Source organism: Phragmites australis, chromosome 11 (genome assembly GCF_958298935.1).
Source record: "Phragmites australis chromosome 11, lpPhrAust1.1, whole genome shotgun sequence".
Lineage (NCBI taxonomy): Eukaryota > Viridiplantae > Streptophyta > Magnoliopsida > Poales > Poaceae > Phragmites > Phragmites australis.
The window spans coordinates 30,771,997-30,796,165 of record NC_084931.1 but is presented as its reverse complement, the minus strand read 5'-3'; the positions used below and the strand labels follow the sequence as shown (position 1 = coordinate 30,796,165).

At 47.9% G+C, this 24,169-nt stretch overlaps 3 protein-coding genes and 1 pseudogene across 3 annotated transcripts; 1 reads left to right on the top strand and 3 right to left on the bottom strand.

Annotated features, from left to right (window-relative positions):
- Positions 1 to 154: 154 nt before the first annotated feature.
- LOC133884698 (ATP-dependent 6-phosphofructokinase 6-like) lies at positions 155 to 9,827 on the bottom strand. The gene is made up of 14 exons (XM_062324210.1): positions 9,159 to 9,827; positions 3,834 to 3,880; positions 3,682 to 3,721; positions 3,532 to 3,594; positions 3,306 to 3,443; positions 2,702 to 2,860; positions 2,565 to 2,618; positions 2,233 to 2,301; positions 1,994 to 2,123; positions 1,629 to 1,669; positions 1,253 to 1,477; positions 1,043 to 1,088; positions 796 to 947; positions 155 to 538 (listed from the first exon to the last, which is right to left on the bottom strand). The coding sequence occupies exons 1-14, from the start codon at positions 9,465 to 9,467 to the stop codon at positions 317 to 319; spliced, it is 1,695 nt and encodes a 564-aa protein (XP_062180194.1). The 5' UTR covers positions 9,468 to 9,827; the 3' UTR covers positions 155 to 316.
- Positions 9,828 to 12,432: 2,605 nt separating this feature from the next.
- LOC133885454 (putative leucine-rich repeat receptor-like protein kinase At2g19210) lies at positions 12,433 to 16,442 on the top strand (annotated as a pseudogene).
- Positions 16,443 to 16,877: 435 nt separating this feature from the next.
- Positions 16,878 to 20,598, bottom strand: LOC133885069 (mitochondrial-processing peptidase subunit alpha-like). Its single transcript, XM_062324703.1, has 13 exons — positions 20,435 to 20,598; positions 19,828 to 20,049; positions 19,454 to 19,750; positions 19,211 to 19,378; positions 18,957 to 19,124; positions 18,790 to 18,870; positions 18,538 to 18,604; positions 18,349 to 18,446; positions 18,171 to 18,243; positions 18,000 to 18,070; positions 17,860 to 17,909; positions 17,354 to 17,466; positions 16,878 to 17,277 (listed from the first exon to the last, which is right to left on the bottom strand). The coding sequence occupies exons 1-13, from the start codon at positions 20,471 to 20,473 to the stop codon at positions 17,225 to 17,227; spliced, it is 1,500 nt and encodes a 499-aa protein (XP_062180687.1). The 5' UTR covers positions 20,474 to 20,598; the 3' UTR covers positions 16,878 to 17,224.
- A 2,178-nt stretch (positions 20,599 to 22,776) lies between these two features.
- LOC133884163 (leucine-rich repeat receptor-like serine/threonine-protein kinase At2g14510) lies at positions 22,777 to 23,525 on the bottom strand. The gene has a single exon (XM_062323518.1). The coding sequence runs from the start codon at positions 23,523 to 23,525 to the stop codon at positions 23,079 to 23,081; it is 447 nt and encodes a 148-aa protein (XP_062179502.1). The 3' UTR covers positions 22,777 to 23,078.
- Positions 23,526 to 24,169: the final 644 nt, after the last annotated feature.

Genomic DNA, 24,169 nt, shown 5'->3' with positions numbered 1-24,169 from the left:
AGGGCAGGCGATCATCAGCTGGTGTCACATCCGCTCAATACATCCGCTCAATCGGGGGGGGGGGGGGGTACCTGATGGCACAACTCTGCATATTCTTGTTTGAGCAAAACAACTCTGCATATTCTGAAGCAATACAAGATAGTGAGTGTGCAGCTTCATCAATGGTGTTCATTTTATTACGCGTGCCATCAGGATAGTATCCGTGTGTCCCTCTACACAAGGCATTTGCATATCGAAAGTGGCCAAGCTGCCCAGGCCTCAAAACTCGAAAGGATAGTAATAGCTCTTGTACACAATTGCGGTGCACCGACAATCACTATATATCGCCATTTGCAGAAGTCGATGAAGATTGTTCGAAGGAGTTCGCCATGCGATGGCTGGCGACCACTGGCAGCGGTGGCCTATTGGCCAACCTGTCGGCCTCGCTCGCTTCATCGATGTCCTTCTGACTCAAGAAGCTTGGCTGGTTGGTTGACGACAACAGCCTCGCCCACATCCTGTCAGTGATCCTAACCTTGTTCCTTGTGGATGTCACCCTCTGCCATCAAAAGAAAATTTCAGCGTCTATCATTAGTATATAAAATTCCAAATGCAGTGGAACTCTTTTGAATTGGTCTAGTTCTGTTTGATAACATGTTTTACTTTGTCTGTACTCCGAAGCATAACTGCCGCTTGTGCAAGAAGCCAGGAAGCGAAAGAGGTGATGGAAGTTCAAGCGGGTGATGCGTTCTCAACTGGAACAAGAACGGCATACTGCCTATGTAAATAAATAAGGGGTTGTTACTCAATACTCACATAGAAAGGTATGTAGGTATGTCTGCCGTTGACCATTCCAACGGTAAAGCTATACCCTGCCATTGCCCCATGGATGGCACTGTGTGCCAGAAGTGTGCAGTAGACATTGTCAGATGCATTGCTTGGAATAGCACGGATCATGTAGGTAGGATCTGCCAATATATATGGAATATGTTAACAATAAGATCTATAAATTGTTTCAAAACCATATCCATTGTAAAAATAACACAATTAGTTAAATAGCTACCTATGTATTTAATTGTCATCTCCATCCTTTTGCTCTTGAAGTAATCCTACAAGAAATTAGTACAAGTGCAAGGATTATTAATTGAAACCTTCAAGCAACACATATGGTAGTATTATATAGTTCCCAGTAATCTATGAGACAGTGAATACCAAAATTACAAGATAGAGAACTGAATTGAATCCAGTGGCAAAAATTTTTTTGGGTATGTACCTTTATCTTGTGAGTCAACCAAAGGCCAATATCAAGAAGCAATTTATTTCCAGATGCATCTTGTTGATCTGATATGGCTATACTTTTTGCAATAAGATCCTGTCCTGCTCCCTCAGCAACAACAATAACCATGTGTTTGTTCTCTTTCAGCCTCCTTTCAATATATTGAAGCAATCCACCTTCTCCATCCATATAAAACGGAGACTCTGGAATCAAACAGCAGTCCTATGGAAATTGGAAGTGAGGTAATGAATCAGGAAAGAAAAAAAAAAGAACTAAAATACCACTGTTTGAAAAAGTACTCCAACAAACAAGAATCAGAGAATGAATTGAAGTAAAATATAACATCCTGCAGGTACGGATGGCATCAACTTACCACATCTCGGCTAGCAAGAGTAGCATACATCGCAATGAACCCTGCAATAGTAGGGCAACATAAGAATGTACAAACAAGAAGATGAAAGGAAACATTCCGGTCAAAAAAAAAAAGATGAAAGGAAGCAGCAGACAAGTCGGTAACTTCATGGTGTTTGAAGGAAAGAAAAAAACAAGAGCTCTTCAGTCAGTATTAAGAATGGAAATATGCTATGTGAACTAAGAGTGCCTGGTGAAAGATTAAGATAATTGGGGTTTTTTCCTTCTTTTTATTATAAGTCTGGTAGGTGCTTTCAAGTCAAAGACATCATTAAGATAGCACAAAGAGATGGCAGGCATCTGTATGAGATGTGTCAGAAAACTAACCACTATAACGACCCATCAGTTTTACTAAGCCTATTCCATTCTCAGCACTGCAAGCTTCCACATGAGCTGAATCAATGGCACGCTGGGCCTCTTCCACAGCCGTATCAAAACCAAAGGACTTGTCGATAATCTAAGAACCAAGAGATTGGCATGTCACATCCTCATATGAGTGGTCATGTTAACAGGATGTGTATAAAGGCTTCTGCATATGAAAATATACATATTGTGCAAAATATTACCGCTATGTCATTATCTATTGTCTTGGGAACTCCAGCCACAGCAACTTTTAGGCCACGTTTTCGAATTTCCTGCCAGTATTTCGAAAGTGATGAAACAGAGTAAAGGATATCTTCAATAAAATGCACTGTTTGATTTTCCACATATCATCTTGCCACTAGAATGCATACATGTTGACAATGATGTTTTCAGAGTAGCAAATGTTAATAAAATCAGCAGTACTAAATACCTATTACTACAGTGTAATTTTCTAGAGGCTTCTAATACCACGTTCCTCTATAATCTATGCTGAACAAAATAAATGTCATGAGTACCACATGCCAGTGATAATTACCTTGAAGATCTCATACGCTCCCTTCTGAGTTCCATCTCCGCCGATGATATACACCTGGGTAAGGTGTGCAAGTATATCAGTCAACATCCAATCAGAAGAGTTATGACAAAGGGTGCAATTTGTTCACTCATCTTTACCTGATTAATTCCACGATCTTGAATGTTGTCAACAATCTTTTTTGTATCATGACCACCTCGTGATGTTCCCAGAACTGTACCACCCCTTTTGTGAATGTCATTGACACTCTTTGGTGTCATGGGAAGGTAGTTGCTAGAATAGAAGCCCTTGTATCCATTCTGTAATTGGTAATAACATGTTTAAGATAGTCAAACTTTAAATATAAGATGATCAAATTTTGATTACCCTAGACCTTTCATCATCCTACCAGTCTACCACATGAGCTACCATATTAAACCTACCAGTCAGCACACATATTGATTGTTGTCCCATAAATCCATAATAAAACATTTCACACGCACATTTGACTGAAACATCCACATTAGTACACATTCAACCTGCAGCTATTTTATTAGAATGAATGAAAATAAATATAAAAGACGATCAGAATTCTTTAGAGGACACACTAAAACATGAGATGCTTAATAAGCTGTGGTAAGAACCTAAAGTATACTGGCCATTCCTTTTTGAACAGCAGCAAACTATAGGGGGGTAAAAAGCATGTCTGAGATGTAAGATTGGACTTTAACAATCTATTGTGTCCATTAAGAAGGGGATACACACCTGTATTCCATAGATTTTGTTGACATTGTACATGTGTGACAAGCCACAAACCAGTTCTCTGATAACGGTGTTAAGACCAGGGCAGAGACCTCCACAAGTTACAATGCAGGCTTTCACTTCATCAGAGTCAAAATAAACCTAATAAGGTCCAAGTCCAAAGGTTTCTGTCAGCCTAGAAACAAGTGATGTGTTGCCATAATTAAAGGAGGTGGCTAGTGTATCATACCTTCTGACGAGGCCCGGCACGACGGAAGTGAACACCGCGCCGACTGTTCTTCTGAACAACCACCTGTAAGAGCAACAGATATAACTGCTTGTAAATTCACCATTGACCACAATATCAATGGTGAAATATAAATTAACATTTACTTTTTACCTTTTGAGGTACAGTGTCATCTTCATTGACAAAATACTGCCTGGTATGATGAGAAAAAAATTCCAGCTTAACATATTGCACACCAACACACGCATGGAAGAAATTGACTAATTGAAAGCAGTCAAACAATGTATAAGGAAGGCAATCCATACTTGACAGTTGAATAGGCCGGATGATCTTGCAATGGATTAGGATAAATCTGTCAACAAGAACAAAATAGCAAACTATCAGCTCAACCATCGTAGTTTTACTTTCTCAAGTGAATTAAATCCAGCACACTTCAATCAAAATAGACAGATATCATCAATATAGTCCACCTTTTTACTACAAATTTCCATGATTTGGCTGATCAATAACTGCTTTGGCTGGGAGCGCAAACCAGACAATAGTAGTACCTTGTTTCCTATACTGAGCATATCCTCCATTGTACCCACTGAAATCTCCCATCTAACAATATGGCTGTTGGGGGAAACGCCCCAGCCATGAGATATTTAGACGACATGTAGCGGCATCATTATTGCGATTATAGTATCCCAGTTACACCTTCACATGTAAAAGGGTGAAAGGTCCAAAATACCATCGTATGTACATTATTTTAACATAATATCTTAGGGGTAATTTGGTAATTTCCCCTGCCCCTTCTCTCTATAAAAGAGCCCCACAGGGGCAGGCAAGAGGACTCTAGATATTTCCCCGTTGATACACACTCCTCTCCTCAAGGCAATTGGCCATCCCCAAGCTTGAGCCATCTCTAATGAGCGGGCCTCTCGCCACACTCTGTCCAAGACACTTTTTCGTGCTCCAACAGCGCATCGTCTGTGGGGATTTGAACAAAGAGGCTTGTTGAAAGGAGAAAGCAAGAGAAACGGCACCGAGTAGCGCGAGGCAAGACGCCGGTGTGCAGGTCATCTTCGGCCTCAACGTGTCGTCGCCATGCGAGCAGGCGCGATTTGATGCACGTGCAATGACCACAAGCATCGCACGGCGGCGTGCCACCGGCCAAGCGAGCGAAACATGTCCTAACTATGCACATGCGCACACGCCAGCTCGCACTCGGCCACACCTACGAGCGCGAGCCAGAGCACACCCCTACACACCCTCCAAAAGGAATGCGAGGACCCCTTGGGCACCTCCGAGCTCGGCGACAGGTACGTCCATGATACATGCATGTGACCAGGCATGTCCATGCACTCCTTGCTAGGTTGGTTGCGTACGTCACACAGCATGACTACGTTGACGGTAGTAGCTCTCTGTCATGGGTATAGGGCACCTAGAAAGCTGGGCATGCTGGCCATGTCGACGTAGCCACTCGCATCAGCGTGATGGGTCACGCTTGTGCTAGGAGAAATAATAGTAAAAAGAGAGCATGCTCATCTAAATAGTGTGGTTGTGGCTACTCCGCCATATAGAAAGTACTACAGAAGGTTGGATTAGTCAAAAGGTATGGGTCCACCCGACACATGCACTGTCCACAGCAGGGCATGGCACCGCTATGTTTGACTAAAGCCCTCGCAGGGCCAGATCATGTCTTTGAGATATTTGTTCTCGTGGAGATAGTAGTAGTATATTTATTTACTTATTGTACGCGTGCTGAGTCTCTATAGTCTATGGTCTGTATCACAAGGCGTAGGTGCATGGTACTGAAGGATAGCTCTTGAATTTTGTAGAGCCCGTGTGTCCTTGCCACTGGCAAGCTTATCTTTTTGTCAGATAGCCGGGTCTTATCACACTTTTCAACCCCTAGCTGCTAACAAACTGCTGGGCCTGTTTAGATAGGCCAATGCAGGTTTAGGGTCCTGCGAGCTGTGAGCATGGTCAAAAAAGCTTGCATGCCGTTGCAGCGTGAGGCCCGATCTCATCATTGCGCCTCCTACCAGCACCAGTAGGGAGGTTTTGCTCGGTACTACAGGCGACCACAGGCCACTACGGCTCCGAGCCACGCCCCCAGCTTCTACTGTAGTTAGCTATTCGCCCATAAACTATACGTACAAAACTTAAACTTAAGTCATATCCTTGCTCAGATAGTGTCGCATAGTGCATAACAATAAAAACCCTTTGTCATGAGCGTCGAGGTCTAAAAACCCCCACCATGAGCATCGAGGTCTAACCCACCCACCCACCCACCCCCCCCCCCCCGCGCGCCATGAGCGTCAAGGTCTAAAAACCCTCCGCTATGAGCCTCGAGGTCTAAAAATCCTCTGCCATGAGCGTCGAGGTGTAAAAACCCTCTGTCATGAGCGTCAAGGTCTAAAAACCCTCTGCTATGAGCGTCGAGGTCTAAAAAACTCTTCGCAATGAGCGTCGAGGTCTAAAAACCCTCCAGACCTCGACAGCATAACCTCGATTGCTACAAACACGCACTCCACTCACTCGCAACCGAAAGGCGAGGGGGTGGGAGATGACACTCTGCGTAGTACACACCGCACGTATGTTGCAGGACGCACCCACCGCTTGCTTGCGACCGAAACAGGAGGGGAGCCAGGGTCAGAAAGCCCATGATGGCGGGCACCGCACAACACTGGATCATGAACAATGCAAGGGTCAAGATCCTGAGAAACTTGAGTGGGACTCGGGATAGGTTGGTTGTGGGGCTTCGCCGTCATCATGGCGACCCCTCAGCCTCGCCTCCGTCGAGCATCGTCATAACTACATGCTAAGGCGGTTGCAGACTGCCCCCCTCAGCCTCGCTATCAACTTCACCTCCGGGCCCAGCAATGGTGCTCCAGATGGCCTCGCCTTCATCGAGTATCGTCGCGACTACATGTTGAGGGGGTCACGATTTGCCCCCCTTAGCCTCGCCGACGACTTCACCTCCAGCCCTCGCCGGGACACTCCGGCCGGCCTCGCTTCCGTCGAGCATCGCCACGACTACATGATGAGGGGGTCGCGGACTGCCCCCCTCAGCCTCGCGAGCGACTTCACCCCGGACCTCGCCGCGACGCTCCGACCGGCCTCCCCTCCGTCGAGCGTCACCGCGACTACATGCTGAGGGGGTCGCGGACTACCCCCCTCAGCCTCGCCGTCGACTTCACCTTCGGCCCCCGCCGTGGTGCTCCGTCCGGCCTCGCCTCCGTTGAGTATCGCCGCGACTATATGGTGAGGGGGTCGCAAACTGCCCCCCTCAGCCTCGCCGGTGACTTCAACTCTGGCCCTCACCGCAACGCTCTAGCCGACCTCCCCTCCGTCGAGTCTCCGCAACTACATGCTGAGGGGGTCGCGGACTGCCCCTCAACCTCGCCGGCGACTTCACCTCCGGCCCTCGCCGCAGTGCTTCGAACGGCCTCACCTCCGTCGAGCATCGCCGCGACTACATGCTGAGAGGGTCGCGACATGCCCCCTCAGCATGGCCGTCGACTTCACATTCAACCCTCGCCGCGGTGCTTCGGACAGCCTCGCCTCCGTCGAGCATCGTCGCAAGTACATGCTAAGGGGGTCATGGACTGCCCCCTCAGCCTCGCCAGCGACTTCACCTCCGTCGAGCGTCGCCGCGACTACATGCTAAGGGGGTCACAAACTGCCCCCCTCAACCTCGCCGTTGACTTCACCTACAGCCCCCGCTGCGGTGCTCCGAACGGCCTCGCCTCTGTCAAGCATCGCTGCGACTACATGCTTAGGGGCTCGCGACCTGACCCCCTCAGCCTCGCCGATGACTTCACCTCCAGCCTTCGCCACGATGCTCCGACCGCCCTCGCTTCCGTCGAGCATCGCCGCGACTACACGCTAAGGGGGTCGCGGACTGCTCCACTCAGCCTCGCTGGCGACTTCACCTTCGGCCCTCGCCGCGACACTCCGGCCAGCCTCCCCTCCGTCGAGAGTCACCGCGACTACATGCTAAGGGGGTTGCGGACTGCCCCCCTCAACCTCACCGTTGACTTCACCTCCAGTGCCCACTGCGGTGCTCCGTCCGGTCTCGCCTCCGTCGAGTATCGTCACGACTACATACTGAGGGGGTCGCGAACTGCCCCCTCAGCCTCGCCAATGACTTCAACCCTAGCCCTCGCCGCGATGCTCCGGCTAGCCTCACCTCCGTCGAGAGTCGTCACAACTACATGCTAAGGGGGTCGCGGACTGCCCCCTCAGCCTCGCTGGCGACTTCACCTCCGGCCCTCGCCGCAGTGCTCTGGACGGCCTCACCTCCGTCGAGCATCACCGTGACTACATGTTGAGGGGGTCGCGGCCTGCCCCCCTCAACCTAACCGTCGACTTCACCTCCGGCCCATGCCATGGTGCTCCGGACGGCCTCGCCTCCGTCGAGCATCGCCGCGACTACATGCTGAGGGGGTCGTGGACTGCCCCATTCAGCCTCACCGGCGACTTCACCTCCGGCCCTCGCCGCGACACTCTGGTTGGTCTCACCTTCGTCGAGCGTTGCCACAACTACATGCTGAGGAGGTCACGGACTGCCCCCCTCAGCCTCGTCGTCTACTTCACCTCCGACCCCCGATGTGGTGCTCCTGACAACCTCGTCTCTGTCGAGCATCGTCACAACTACATGCTGAGGGGGTCACAGACTGCCCTCCTCAGCCTCGCCGGCGACTTCACCTCCGACCCTCGCCACAGTACTCCGGACAGTTTCGCCTTCGTCAAGCATCGTCGTGAGCCTTCGCTCCTTGCTTCAGACGTCCACGCTACAACGACAGGGAACGGTCCGAGATAACCTGACTTCAGAAGAAAAAAAAAACAGGGGGGGGGGGGGGGGCTGAAGCTAGTTCTCTATACATCCGCTCGCCCCTCGAGATCTCGAAACTGGCGGATGAGAAGGTGCTATTAGGAAAACACCCTAGCCATGAGATATTTAGACGATATGTGGCGCAACCATTATTGCGATTATAGTATCCCAGCTACCACCTCACATGTAAAGGGATGAAAGAACCAAAATACCCTCGGATAATATTATTGTAACATAATATCTTAAGAGCAGGCTGGAAATTACCCCTGCTCCTTGTGTCTATAAAAGAGCCCCAGAGAGGCAGGTAAGGGGACTCCAGATCTTTCCCCACTAATACACACTCTCTCCTTCTCTCCTCATGGCTATTGGCCATCCCAAGATTGAGCCCTCTCCGATGAGCGGACCTCTCACTGTACTCTGTCCGAGACACATTTTCATGCTCCAACAATGGCAATGAATCCACACAATACCAGTAACTTTAACAGTTTAAGAATTCATTTGTTCTATTCTGCCCCTCTTCCAATCTTAACTAAATAAACAGCACCGAACGCTCAACTGCTACAGCATCCTAGTCTCCAAAAATGGATCTCCATGACAGAAATCCCAGAAACACGGCAGCCAACAAGCAAGCAATCTCCACCAAAAATCGGCTACTCGGAGCACCTCACCCGCCCAAAAGCGGACACCACAAAGACCATCGGCGGACCGGAACCGACCGTACCAAAGCGCAGCACCATAAACCTGTCTCTCCGGAGCGATCTCGCTAGAGCAACAGGGCAGGCGAGAGGGGAAAGGTGTCGGTTCTCACCGGGATGTCGGGGAGGTAGTCGGTGAGGTGCGGCACGTCGTCGAGGACGTACCCGAAGTCGCCCTCGGAGATCTTGACGTAGGCGGCATCGGCGAGGCTGACGGAGGAGGCGTTGCGGAGAGCGCGGAGGTTGGGGTACGAGTCGCGGGAGATCCGCACGCACGACGCGGAGAACGGCAGCGCCGCCTTCGCCGCCTGCTCTGGGGGCCCGCCCTCGTCATGCCCCCGCTCCCGCTCCCGCTCGTCCCCTTCCTCCTCCTGACGGTGCTCGTCGTTGTCGTCCGGGGGCAGGATGATGTGCGACGCCATGGGGGGCGATCTGGAACGGAAGGATGCTTCGGGTGTGCCGCGCTTGCCCGGGGGGGGGGCGTTCCCGAGGTTTAGCTCTACTTGCTCAATTACTTCGCTGCCAGAAGCGGCCGAGGCGGTCGCATTTCCGGTGGTTTAATAATGCTACCTGCGATGGGAGGAAAGAGAGGGCCGGGTGGGCCAGACGAGTCGCCTGGTTTTGAGCTGCGCGTTCGTGGTTTTGCCGGCAGTTTGGCGCGGTGGATACTACCCTGGAGTTGTGTCGCGGTTTTTGCGAGACGCGAGCGGCGATAGCCTCGGCCGGGCGGTCGGCACCCGACCCGACCCGGCGATTCTTCACCGGTGCGTTGGAATTGGCGAGGATTGGCTTCTTGGCTTCAGTGCGCGGTGGATGCTTTTCTGCAGGCGAGTTTGGGCTTTGTGGGGATGGGCAGGCGGCGATGCGATGCGATGCGGCCGGATGATGATACTCGTCGGACGGAAGCAAACCCGCCTCGCTCAGAGGCAGTGCCGTCGAGCGTTGGCTGGTTTCAGGGTCAGGGTTGTGGTCGGTCGGTCCCAGCCACATGGGACTAGCCAAACCGTATGCCGCGCCGCCGCCACGCTGCGGAGAAGCCGGCGCGCGGGTCAATTCCCGGCGTCGCGTCTCTGCCCTTGCGCCGCAGGAAAGGGCGCAGCGGGATCGTAGGAAATGCTCGTGCCTCGTAATCGCACATAACACTTGGACACACGCTTTGACTATTGAGCACACCATATGTGCATGTTTATTTCTTTCGGAGTTTAATTAAAAAAATACGAGCACAAACCCCGGTGAACTTTAAATTTATACGAGCATTTTCAACGGGAGGGCATGGAAAGTTGAAATCGGCATCAGCAAGAAATCAACATGCCTCCGTCGGTCTCGCTTAAACCCGCTGGTCACTGGATTTCGTCATAGAATACATGCAACATACCAGAAAAGCTTTTCGCTGCGCTTGATCAAAGAAAGAGAAAATGAACAAGAGCTACGCTTTATAACCATTCAGGATTGGGTGTGGCTTTATAACCATTCAGGATTCATTCTCGACGCATTGGTTTCTTCATAGCCGAAAGTATCATTAGTTTATGCTCTGATCTGAGTAGCATGAGGCACATGAAATCTTATGTGAATCACCTAGGATCACCTTAAGGCTAAATAACCATGGATCCGAGCGGAACGATGAGAAAAAGAAGTGGAGTTAGAAAGCCATATGATAGATGGTACCTACTCCCTCTGATTGTAAATATAGGTTGTTTTAGTCTTCTCAATTATTCTTTAAATATAAGTTATTTTTGAACTTTTATGCACTTTTTTCTCTTTTTTCTCTTCTTATCATTGTTTAATAAATACTATCACTCTCACAAATGAATGAGTTATCTTTTCCAATACAGAATAAATAAAAAGCAGCAAAGTCATTTGATCTACTTTCTTAATCTCTATGTACAAATCTAAAACGACTTACATTTGCAATCGGAGAGAATATCTTTTACGGTTCGGAGGTAAGCGGCATACTACGAGAGAATATTAAGCTTTATCGAACATACAGGGAATAGGAGGTAGTGCTTGTTTTTGAGGGAACATGCAAATCACCCAATCATATCTGGAAGGATCTAATGGGTGTGATTTTTGTCTGTATTGATCACTTCCCCAACGGCGGTGAGTCAAAGTTAGCATGAAGCCAACTATCGGCCCACAGCATAAATACGCAAAAATGGACAAATCGTACATCCAGACCTGTTTGGATGGGCCGAATCTCGGCCCAACCCATGTGTATAGGCGCAGAATTTGAGCCGAATTTCCGACCCATCCATATGGGTTGGGCCGGTATTCGTACCATCCAAATGGGCCTCCTAGGTAGAATGATATCCATCCTTATGAGAATCCATTGCGAATGCTCATTTAGAAAAATTCAAAAAAAAAATGCTCATTTAAAATGAAACGTGCGGCTGACAGACTCGTAGCTAGGTACATGAATAACTGCAAGAACAGCATACAGTATTACAGTGAGTTAACTATAAGTTGTCGAGCACCCTCTTTTTTAATAAAAAAACTTCTTACAACACGCAGATACACACTGATACCACCATATGATACACTCACAAAACATCTAATAAAAGATCATACGGAGCTTGAAGATTGAGCACACTCTTATTTAGCAATGAATATTTAAGGTGGAGGAGTATCACAAAAAGCATATACGTTGTCGGGCACCGTGCCTGATGCCTCAACTTAGAAGTAATGGGCAAACCATCGCCGCCATTCCCTGACAGAAGCTTGCCATTTGCCAATCACTAACCGCTCAGAAATAGTTTGACACATGGAAGCCAGCACCTACATTTACAGGCTATAAACATGCTTGCAAAATTATCGATGACAGTGAAAATTGAAAATTTGTTCAGTACAATAAACAGAGCAGTTTCTTCAATCCAGCAGAATGCAACTTTCAGAATCTAAATTAATCTGACGACTTGTAGAGACAAATTCTTCTGCACGGCACCATGGTACGTAACGACCTTGCTAATGGATTATTTTCTTTTCTCTTCTTTTCCTTTTTTTTTCTTTTGAGAAAAGATGGTCAATGGCTTCTTCCAGGCACGAACTATCCACCCACAAGTATCCGGACAACCTCCCACTTGCAATTTGCCAATTTCCGGCACGTAGAAGAAGTTAGAAGTCTACTACACGTGGGCCCATGCCCACCGAATCAGTTAGTTGTTGCCACAATCGTACAGTCACTGACATGCCGGACCTACCAAAAGGTGGCTCACTTACATTGCTGACGTGGTTATTTTGTGGTAGTGTTGATGCGATCAATGTGCTAGCTACTGAGAAATTTGCCTCTTTTTTCTGGATTACAGCTGTTGGGAGAATTGGTGCATGTATTATGTATAGAAGGGGCAAATAGAGCTAAACATACATTGTACTCCTTTGGCGCTTGCAAGCGCAATGGGGCAATCGGTGCCGAGAACAATGGCGGCAACGTCGCGGTTGCTGCTTCTCTGCCTCGCCACCGCTGCCATCGCCGGAGTGCGTCAAGCTCACACCCAGCCCGACAGCAACGGTACGTATGCTCAGCATGCGTGGATGGCATCATCACAGCACAATGCACCATGGATGCACGCTGGAACAATTAGGCGTTGTGTGCGGTTGCAGGTTTCATCAGCATAGACTGTGGTCTGCCGGGGACGGGGAGCTACGTGGACGACACCACCAAGCTGTCGTACTCCCCGGACGCCGCCTTCACCGACGCCGGCACGAACTACAACATCTCGGCCGGGTACATGATGCCGCTGCTCTCCAAGCGCTACTACAACGTGCGCAGCTTCCCCGACGGGGTGCGCAACTGCTACACGCTCCGGTCCCTCGTGCTCGGACTCAAGTACCTCCTCCGCGCCACCTTCAAGTACGGCAACTACGACGGCCTGAACAAGCTGTCCGTCTTCGACCTCTACATCGGCGTCAATCTCTGGGGGACGGTGAATATCTCGAGCCCGGACGGCGTGGCGATCCTGGAGGCCATCGTCGTCGTGCCGGACGACTTCGTGCAGGTGTGCCTGGTGAACACCGGCTCCGGGACGCCGTTCATCTCCGCGCTGGAGCTGAGGCCTCTCACCATGAGCTCGCTCTACCCGCAAGTGAACGCGTTGCAGGGCCTGTTCCTGTTCGACAGGATCAACTTCGGCCCGACTGATGAGACGGCCATTGTCAGGTGAGCGAAAGAAATCCTTGACGCAATGGGACAGGAGCAGCTGTGAAGTAATTGACCACGAACAAAATTGATTGGCCAGGTACCCTGATGATCCGCATGATAGAATATGGTTCCCTTTGGTCGACGCCACTAACTGGGCCGAGATATCGACGACGAACAAGGTGATCAACGTCAACAACGATCTCTTCGAGGCGCCGTCGAAGGTGATGCAGACGGCAATCACGCCGCGCAACGCCTCCAAAAACATCGAGTTCTCGTGGGATTCCCACTTGGCATTGGGGTACATCGTCGTCATGCACTTCTCCGAGCTGCAGCTGCTCCGCAGCAACGCGGTGCGCCAGTTCTACATCAACCTCAACGGCAAGCTGTGGTACCCGGGCGGCGTCACGCCAGACTACCTCCGCACCGACGCCACCTACAACACCAACCCCTCCCGGGGCCACGCGCAGTACAACATCTCCATCAACGCCACCGCCAACTCGACGCTGCCGCCGATCATCAACGCCATCGAGATTTTCTCCGTCATCTCCACCACCAACGTCGGCACGGACTCCCAGGACGGTACGTGCATGTACACAAATACATGAACACGCAGGTGAGCTCATGGTTAATCAGGCAAAAAACAGGGTGTCATTGAAAACTTGGGTGCTATTAACAGTATCTTCCATCACGGCGATCAAGGAGAAGTATCGGGTGCAGAAGAACTGGATGGGTGACCCGTGTGGTCCGAAGAATTTTGCGTGGAACGGGTTGACATGCAGCTATTTCATTTCCAGTCGTTCAAGAATCACCGGCGTGTAAGTTCTTCCAATTTATACAGAACTCTAACAATCAAGACTCGTGACAAAATGTGAAAGAAAAAATAGAAGCTAGTTATTGTGCTTAAACTGGGTTTAAAAAAGAAACAAAACTGTGGTTAAACTTAACTGACTCGCCGGACATTCTGCAGAAACCTATCCTTCAGTGGTTTGAACGGCGATATATGGTCTTCTTTCGCAAACCTCAAGGCCGTCCAGTATTTGTATGTGTGGAGTTCTTGATCTATTATTTCAGCCTCGAAGTAGTGCGATCTCTGAAGCACAATAAGACTGGCATATCATGGTCCATATATTTGTTGCAGGGATCTGTCACACAACAACTTGTCAGGCTCAATTCCTGATGCCCTTTCACAATTACCTTCACTAACAGTTCTGTAAGTTCATTTTAAAAAACAAGTTTTGTAAGTTGCTAACATGTAAAGTTTTGCCTGATCCGGGTTGATTCACACCATTGGCATTTGGTTTCTTACAGAGATTTGACAAGCAACCAGCTCAGTGGGTCAATTCCCCCTGGACTTCTCAAAAGAATTCAAGATGGCTCCCTAAATCTAAGGTCACTTTCCTGATTCTCTTTAATTCGGTTGTAGCAAGCATGATATCTTGACTGTTTGACTAAAACTACCGATCTCATTTGTTTGTAGATATGGCAATAATTCAAACCTTTGCACCAACGCCGATTCATGTCAGGCTCAGATCACGAAAGGGAAGGAGAAGAGCAAGCTAGCCATCTACATTGCTATCCCTGTAGTTCTGGTCGTGGTGATAATATCAGTGGTAGTACTGCTCTTCTGCTTGCCGCGACGAAAAAAGCAAGGTACACATCAACTGTCTGCTCCAGCATATTTTCGCCAACCTGAACACAAAACTTATGCCTGTTTTATGTGCCAATCAGGATCAACGAGCAACTCTGTGAAGCCACAAAATGAGACGACGAGCCATGTGCAGAGCTCGCTGCAGCTTGAAAACCGTCGGTTCACGTACGAGGAATTAGAGGTCATCACAAACTATTTCCAGCAAGTGCTCGGCCGGGGCGGCTTCGGGTACGTCTACCATGGCTTCTTGGAGGATGGCACGCAGGTGGCAGTCAAGCTGCGGTCTGAGTCTTCCAATCAGGGTGTCAAGGAGTTCCTCGCAGAGGTAGGATTTCTTCAGATGCAATCCATTTTTTAGATAAATTTTTGCTTCAGGAAACTTTGCATTGGAATTTGACTAGTCATGATCATTTGTTCAGGCTCAGATCTTAACACGGATTCATCACAAGAATCTGGTGTCCATGATCGGTTACTGCAAGGATAGGGAGTACATGGCACTTGTCTACGAGTACATGTCTGAAGGAACCCTGCAAGAGCACATTGCAGGTACGTCATATCTGAGCTTTTAGTAGATAAGCTTGCACTGCACACCGTACCATCTCAAACTGCCAAGATTTAAGTGTTATTCATCAATGGTATCATTTTGACGTGCTTATGCTGATACGAGCTTCTCGTTCTGTCGATCCATTTGCTGGAAAAGGCAGCCGTGGAAGATATTTAACCTGGAGGCAGAGGCTCGGAATCGCACTGGAATCAGCGCTAGGTACTTATTTATGAATTTATTTATCAGTTCAATTGATACTGAGTTTTTGATTCTACTAGAAGCGTGAACACTGATTGATGTACGTACAGGCTTGGAGTATCTGCACAGGGGATGCAGCCCATCTCTAATTCATAGGGATGTGAAGACGACCAACATCTTACTGAATGATAAGCTGGAGGGCAAGATTGCTGATTTTGGCTTGTCCAAGGTTTTCAATCGTGACAACCACACTCATGTATAGACGAGCACGCTTGTTGGTACACCCGGATACGTTGATCCAGAGTATGTCAATCCCAATGCCCTTTACCAACTCTCTCTCTCTCTAATGGAGAACAATTCATGCAACCAAAACTATCAGGTACTATGCAACGATGCAGCCAACGACCAAAAGTGATGTGTACAGCTTTGGCGTCGTGCTGCTAGAGCTAATCACGGGGAAGCCGGCCATCCTGCGTGACCCGGAGCCCATCAGCGTCATCCAGTGGGTGCAGCAGCGCCTGGAGCGAGGCAACATCGAGGGCGTGGTGGACGCGCGCATGCGCGGCGGCGACGACTACGACGTCAACGGCGTGTGGAAGGCCGCGGACATCGCGCTCAGGTGCACTGCGCAGGCGTCGACGCAGCGACCCACCATGACCGGTGTGGTAGCGCAGCTGCAGGAGTGCCTTGAGCTCGAGGACGGCCGCACGGGCGGTGATGCAAAAGGCGGCTTCTACACCGGCGGCCCCAGCTCGGGTTACAACGCGTACGCCGCTGACAGGTCAACTGACACGAGCCAAAGCAGTGTTGCATTTGAGATGGAGCATAATTTTGGGAAGGCGCCAACAATGGACACAGGTCCTGTTGCACGATGACGTTCTTCCTGAATTTTACAAATGCTCACATTTGAAGTGTGTGCAGTTTTGTTCTTTTGCTAGACCACGGAATTGATGTACTGCTTTGTCTATTCTTTCCACAGTAACAGTCAACATTTCTTCCATCAGTGTACTTGTGAATCTGTAATGCTTCGCAGCTTTGAATTTATCAATAATTCATGTTAGTGACCTTTGAGTTTTCTTTCCGGGTGAAGGTTGATATATATGAGCATGGACAATGCGAGGCCGTGGAAAATTGAGACGAGCTTTTCCAACAAGAAATCAATCTGCCATCCGTCCATTGCTTTCGTTTAAGCATGTGCCAGCATTGAGCTTCGTACACAGAATACATCCAGAGAAACAACTCTTCTATGGATCGCAAAAGGCTTCATTACCAAAATTAGCAACACAATCACGCTAACAAACCGCGGAAAGGATAGAAAACAGTTTGCAACTTAGCATGCATCCAACCATGGGGCCAATAGAAGTGATACGCCAACATGCACGAATGCAGCATGATACAAGAGTATCTTTCTGAACTAAAATGCCAGACAAAAAAGTATGACCTCATAAGCTCCCATGCAGCTACCTCACCAAATCAGGGAGAACCGGGATAGCCGGAAAGTTGTGAGAGTCAATGCATGTTTTTGAGCGTATGAATGCAGGGAAAGGGGATATATCAAGCGCTAGAAATCGTATGATTCTTATTCTGTGAGTAACCATCCATAAAACATTTGTATAGGCGAATTATTCCAGCTGAATGCAAGTCCAATGCTGAATGCTCACTTTGAGTGAAACTTGCGGCTGACAGACTCGTAGCTAGGCACATGAATAACTGCAATGAGAATATTTTCCATTAGTCACTATAACTCGTTGAGCACCATGCCTTAACTTGAAAGTACTGAACATACCATCACCCCACGATGCCATTGTAAGGGGTGAAGAAATTATCTTCTTTGCAGTTGAAGAAATGTCATTCAAAGTGATCTCCTTGACAGTTTTCAGGAAATATTCAATGGGTTTCCTGCGATTTAAAAAATATAGACTCAATTTAAGATAATAAGTGCTCTACTGGCATAAGCGAAAAGATGGTTACATTATAAAATAATGCCCTACACAATGTCTGGGTTCTGAAGGAATGTTAGCTAAAGCAGAAATGCACATACACAATGTCTGGGTTCTGAAGGAATGTTAGCTAAAGCAGAAATGCACAGCATTGCATGCATCACATTATGCTAAGAAACTACTGCTATGTTCTTGAATCAGCTTGGACTTGTTGGGCAACCAAAAATACTCAAAAGTGATATTACAAAAAATCATCCAAAGGAACTACACTAATATTTTGGTGAGGACACAATATATAAATATGGCAGAAAATAGACTTGATTAATGTATTAGCATATCAATAATCTCAAACCTTTCCCCATAAGTCAGAACCTGTCTTCCAATATCTTCAGATGCTATAGTCTGAAACAGGGAAAAAATATGTAGTGTAAAGAACATTTTAGGAAAATAAGTCATATAACTGGGATTTGATCAGGAGTAAGAACAGCGTACTCTTGATTCCAAGTTCATCAGAACTGCAGACTTGGTAGCCTCTTTAGCACGATCAAGCTGTTCTTGTGAAACTAAAAGAGGTAAAAGATGGAGGACAAAAGGAATATGACTGATAATGGTCAATCGAATGTGGAAATAGATGCTAATTTGAGATGATAGACAATAAGGAACCTTTTCCAGGAGTTGCAATTTCAAGGAGTTCCCCTGCTGCCAAATCCACAGCCTTTGATGAAAAATCTGGACTCTGGTGGATGATAACAAATAATAAAAAGAAACCAGTCAGCTGCGTTAATTGCTTGAGTCTTAGAAAGGCATACACAATTTAGACTGTGCTCCACGAGAGGCTTACAGTAACTGCATAAATTCCAAAAAGACCCGAATTGTTAAAGACACTGTTGAAAGCAGAGAATGATTCGATCTGTTGGTAATTGTTCAAAATACGGAGATCTGTTGGTACAGGGTCAAAGCTCATTTAGGATATATCACAAAGGTATGCTGGTATAGCCCTGAGACAAGTACGATTTAAAAAGAGACATACACAATCGAGAATGCATTCCCTTTCCAGGGCCTCCAGCAGAGAAGGACCCTCCTCCTCCCATGAGCATCTGCAAAGCAAAAAAATTGATTTACTTAAGTCATTAGTTATGAATACAAAGATAGCACATGTGATAACATATAAAACAAGTTTTAAAAAATATATATAAAAAACAAGCCCAGCAATTCCTACACAGAACAGACAACATAGGGTATCCATAAATGATTAGATCACTTCAACATTTGTTCCGAATACCTGAAGCACTGTCACAATCATTGCAGTTTTCTCTTGATTCCAGCCACCAGGCACCTCAAAAGCTAGTGCAATGTGTGTACTCTGATCACAAGAAATTCAACTTGGAGAATAAGGGAAGTAATCATTCATACAGCCTCAAGCAAAATGCTGCAATGCCAACAACTCACAGGAGAATCTGCTTGGCAACGATAGTCCCCTCCGACATACACTGATTTTGGCTCTTCAGGACGTTTCACACTGGGAAGATCTGATAGAAGTGGTTCTACAATTGAAACCAACTCATCATGCTCAACTCCTGATGCTGCGAGAACCATCCTGGGAGCTGTGTAATTTTCCTACATTTATCACCACAAGCAAAAATGTCAACAGGGATGCCTTTGTGACTAAACATTAACTTGGGAATTAAATCACTGAATCTTACAGCAACAAATTCCTCCAGGACGCTAACATCCAATCGGTTTACAGCAGATTCTGAAGCTATCAAAGGTTTTGCTAGTGCCCCAGAATATCCAGCTGAATGAAGTGCCTCAAGAAGTAGACCTTGAGGATTAGAAGACACTTCAGCTATTTCCGATTTTATCTTCTGAAGCTGTAGAAACAATCAGCAAACCCTAAGTGCATAGCAGGAAACAAAAACTTAAGTTTACTTAAATTGATTGAGTACCTGCTCTTTGACCTCCCATTCTAAAAATGCCGGGTTCCTCACACTGTCAATGAGAACTTCAACCATCTCCGGTGCATAGCTCTTCAGTGCATCATATGTATAGCTCATTTGCTCACGTGAAGCCGATGCAGAGACATTTCCACCAATGGCCTCTACCTCACGAACTAGCCGTAAGTGACTCCGATTCGTGGTACTTTTGAATGCCATTCTCTCCAATAGATGTGACACCCCAGAGGATGCAGGCGTTTCATAAATTGAACCACAGTCGATGTACAGACCCACAGATGCTGCCGGGCTCTGAAATTAAGTCCATAGAAAAACATTACAGGCATAATAAGATGGAACACTGTACTTAAGTGAGTGTCGAGGAATACCGAGGATGTCTCCGATGCAACCTTGACACCATTTGGAAGAGTAGTGATTTTTGTCTTAGATGGCTCCACAAAGTCTGGTAGAGGTGGGGGAAGGGTAATGCCTGGGAGCGGAACATCAAGGGGAGGGAGTTGGCTTGATTTTCCGCCAAGAAACCAGCTGAACAGACCACCTGAGGACTGCTTCACAACACTAGTACTAGCAAACCTAGTAGCACCATGATGCTGAAAATTGAAAACAAAATAAGTACTGTCAAGTATATCTTCGTGTTGCAGAATGTGTCAATAATTAACATGGAGCAAGTGGGAAACACAGCTCAAAGGGCATGTGAAATAAATGGGATGTACCTAACATGAGACAACTGAAAACAACCAATGCTGAGGGCTGAATTACCCCATTAGATTCGTAATAATTAAGAAAAAACATTATAATTCCCATATCCATCTATTCTCCTATATACAAAATGAACCAATTATTCGGATGCGCTACATGAGCAAATAGGGCCGCGCGAGCCGTTTGGATCGGATCTAATGGAAGCGCGCTCATACCGAGTGGATCGAGACATGCATGCAACGGGGCTGTGGGAGGAAGAAGGGGGGAGGGCGGAACCTTGAGGGAGCGGAGGTGGCTCCCCGCTGCACGGTACATGGTCGCCGTCGATTTCGAGCTCCTGGCACCCTGCGGCGGCGGAGAAGGACGAGGAGGAGAAGCCGTCGGCGACGAGTGGTGTGCGGTTTCAAGGGCAGGATCGGTGCGGCGGCGCAAGAAAAGTTCCAGGGACGAGCCTGATCCACCTCGCACGCTGGGCCGCTTGGTTTGCGGGCCGCTGCTATGCTGCTAATGGACTACGGATTTTGGGCCTGGGTCAAGCGTTAAACGGGCCGAGGAAATACCGGCCCATCTGACGGCCGACACGGACTCGCTGGGCGCAAGAAAGACGCACGCGATTCATAAGCGCTGTGTATATCGTGTTTGCCATGTTACATGCAGAGCGATAAATTGATGTGTTGAAACAGCTCTTTTAACTCAAGGTGTTGTATTGTTATTTACTAGGCTCTCCAGGGCAATTAATTGTTGCATATTTTATGAACAGTTATGTTATATAATACAACCACCGTATCCCTACACATTTTTTTACTTTTGCATTTTGTGTTTGAGCAATATCTGGTATAAGATAAAGCCTTCTTCGCTCTCCTCATTAACTCCTTGTTATTTTTTTCGAAGGGATGGATTTATATTAAAACAGTAGCATAAGTACATCCTCAAGTTACAACAAAGACCCTATGAAAAGGAGAAAATACAATTAAGTCCTCCTGGGTCAGTTCTAACGTCGGCGACAACTGCTCCGGATTCTGCCGCTGAGGAAGATGATCGGAACCAGAACTAGCTCCACTTCTACACCGAGAGGAAGCCACTGAAAGAGCATCGGCTACCACCATGCCGGACGTAGAAGGGAAAGGAAACTGGTGTTACCTCCTTCAATGAAGAATAGCAGTCCAGAGAAAGATCTGCTACGGCTCGCCATGGATATGCACCACGACGACCCGCCCAGAAGGAAACTCGCCACCCGCGACAAAGTCACCGGGCTGGAAGCAAAACCCAGACATAGGGAACACTGAAAGCTCCATCCCAAACGCAAAGATCCTCCCACAGGGGCGCACGCCGGAATCGCCTCCACCGTGTGCCCAGAAGCGGTAGTGCCCGAACCCCGTCGTGCGCCACGACGCGCACGTGTCAGAGGCGACGGAGTTCCCGGACCCCACCACGAGGCTTCCGCCATGGGAGCGTCGATCTTGATAAGACCGATGACGAAGGAGACGACGACGGATCCCAAACCACAGGAATCCAACGCTGCCGCCTCCATCTCCAGGAGCATCAACTCCAGCGGACTGGAGATCATGAGCTGCAAAAGGGGAAAGGGAGATGGAAGCCGGGATCTCGTCCACTACAAGGTGGTCAGCAGAGCCGCCGCCGCCGCCGGCGATGACGCCGAGCGGCTAGCGTCGCTGCACCCACACCGACGAGGAGCCCGAGGAGGAAGACATCTATCCAGGCCAACTGAGAACTACAACCTATTTTATTCTAGGAGGACCGACCCGGTTCCCTCCTGCCGACAAGCTTGCCGAAGATAGGAAGGGAGGGGGCGGAATCTGAGAAGCTTCGGAGGAACTAAGGAATCGTGGGGGAGTTCGCCTCTTCGCTCGTGTCTAGGAGCTTCTACCGTGCCGCGCGGCCAGGGCTAGGGCATAGGCATCGCCGGACAGTACCGTGGCGCCTTGCCGGGGACCTACCGCGCGCGGCCGTGTGCGTTCGTATGTGCGTCCCCCACTTGGCATCTTCTAACGTACGTACCATCTGATCATCATCATGCCCTACCTTGTCATCGTGTTAGACTTTGCGGTAGCAACTTGGCAGAAAAGGATATCGATCGAGGGACGGATTAGGCAATGGCTTTGGGTTTTCTGATTGGTTTATGGGTGGTTAACATATAGCTTTGGGAGTCCGGCCGGTGCAATCGAGTAGCTAGTGAAATAAATTCCAAGACCTCGAGGCAAAAGACTACTGCAAGATCTTAATCTGTATCATATATTTTAGATCTAACAGCTCATGAGCGTGTATACAGACGTGATAGAAGATATGTGTCACACAGAAGTAAGAGTCTATTTATGAGACCCTATCTCACATAATTTTCTTCCAGTAGCTAGCATGATCCAGGCCACCACGTGCCCGTTGTCGACAGGTCCTGGTCGCGTTTACTACAAGGATCTGAGCTTTGACGTTTCATGCTCGGCAACCCTACGTGACAGAAATAGGATGATGGAGAGCCGCAGAGATGAGTTTTTGCAAGACAGTTGATTTGTATCCACAATCATCAAAAAGAAACGTCAAAGATCTTCTGCGTGCAACATTGCTAATTCGAAGCTATAAAATACAGCCAAAGCTGTGGAAGAATAGACAAGTACACTCATTGAGGAAGTGGTGGGGTGTCCTTCCGTAGGAAGAACAAGAACAGACAAAGCAGTATATCAACTCTTAGGTCTTCCAATAAAATAAAATAAAACTAAATACACTTATTTTCTCCTTTAGGGCAAAACTGCACACACTTCTATTGTCTGAATCTTTGTATAGTCGAACTTGCTTTGGTGAAACAACATCACTGGAAACCCCACGAAGAACCTTATCTTGCAACAGGACCTCTGTTCACTATTGGCACCTTCCCAAAACTATGGTCCATCTCGAATGCAGCGCTGCTCTAGCTCACGTCAATGGACTGGCCATCAGAGGCGTACGCGTTGTAACCCAAGTTGGGGTCGTTGCTGCTGCTGCCACTGCCGCTGCCGGTGTAGAAGCTGGTGTTTTCGTAACCGCCGGTGCGGCCCTCCTCTAGCTCGAGGCACTCCTGCAGCTGCGCCACCACGTCGGTCATTGCGGGCCGCTGTGTCGAGGCCTGCTCAGTGCACTTGAGGGCGATCTCCGCAGCCTTCCACACGCTATCGACGTCGTAGTCGCCGTGCATGCGCGGGTCCACGACGCCCTCGATGTTGCCCCGCGCCATGTGTTGCCGCGCCCACCGGGTAACGCCTGTGGGCTCCGGATCCCGTAGGATGGCCGGCCTCCCCGTGAACAGCTCGAACAACACGACGCCGAAGGTGTACACATCGCTCTTGGTCGTTGGCTGCATGTTGCATGGTACATTCATGTTTGGGTTGCATGAATTAATCATCAATTTTTTTGACAATTAATCATAAAAAATGGAAGAGCTTCGAGAGATTAAGGGTCTATTTATTTTATACTATTTATGGTTTCTGCTTCTATCAGAAGCACAGGAGTCAGAAGACTAAACAAATGAATTTCTTGAAAAGTGATTTTTGGAGAAGCTAGAAGGCTTCTTTTGAGAAAATGAACTAGAAACTGAGAAGCTAGTTGAGAATAGCTTTTATGAGAAATAGTGTGCTGAGAAGCTAAAAAAATATTATAAAATAAAACAGTTAAAATCTAAAAACAGTTTTCCAGAAAAACCAAAAATACAGCTTTTCAGATAAACCCGAAACAGAAGCCCAAACAAACCTCAATAGAAGACAGCATGATTGACAATTTTGACGTACACTGGATCAACGTATCCGGGTATACCAACAAGCCAATTTGTGGATACATGAGTGTCATTGTAGAGATTGAAAGCCTTGGACAAGCCAAAATCAGCAATCTTACCTTCCAATTTTGTGTTCAGACGTATGTTACTCGTCTTTACATCCCTGTTCATGCTTCTAGCAAAACCAAAACTCCGATATCAATTGGACCACAAGTTAAATTCATAGACAAGTATCTTGCGCTGAATCCAGTACG

Bases quoted from the DNA above. Each gene is read 5' to 3' on its own strand.
- LOC133885069 (XM_062324703.1), bottom strand. From the start codon at position 20,473: ATGTACCGTGCAGCGGGGAGCCACCTCCGCTCCCTCAAG. The intron at 18,244-18,348 runs GTAAGCCTCTCG...ATCATCCACCAG, and splicing joins TTGGAATTTATGCAGTTACT to AGTCCAGATTTTTCATCAAA. The intron at 17,467-17,859 runs GTTTGAGATTAT...TTTAAATCGCAG, and splicing joins GTTCTGACTTATGGGGAAAG to GAAACCCATTGAATATTTCC.
- LOC133884163 (XM_062323518.1), bottom strand. From the start codon at position 23,525: ATGAATGTACCATGCAACATGCAGCCAACGACCAAGAGCGATGTGTAC.
- LOC133884698 (XM_062324210.1), bottom strand. From the start codon at position 9,467: ATGGCGTCGCACATCATCCTGCCCCCGGACGACAACGACGAGCACCGT. The intron at 1,670-1,993 runs GTTAGTTTTCTG...CTACTATTGCAG, and splicing joins ACTGATGGGTCGTTATAGTG to GGTTCATTGCGATGTATGCT. The intron at 1,478-1,628 runs GTAAGTTGATGC...CAATTTCCATAG, and splicing joins CTCTTGCTAGCCGAGATGTG to GACTGCTGTTTGATTCCAGA.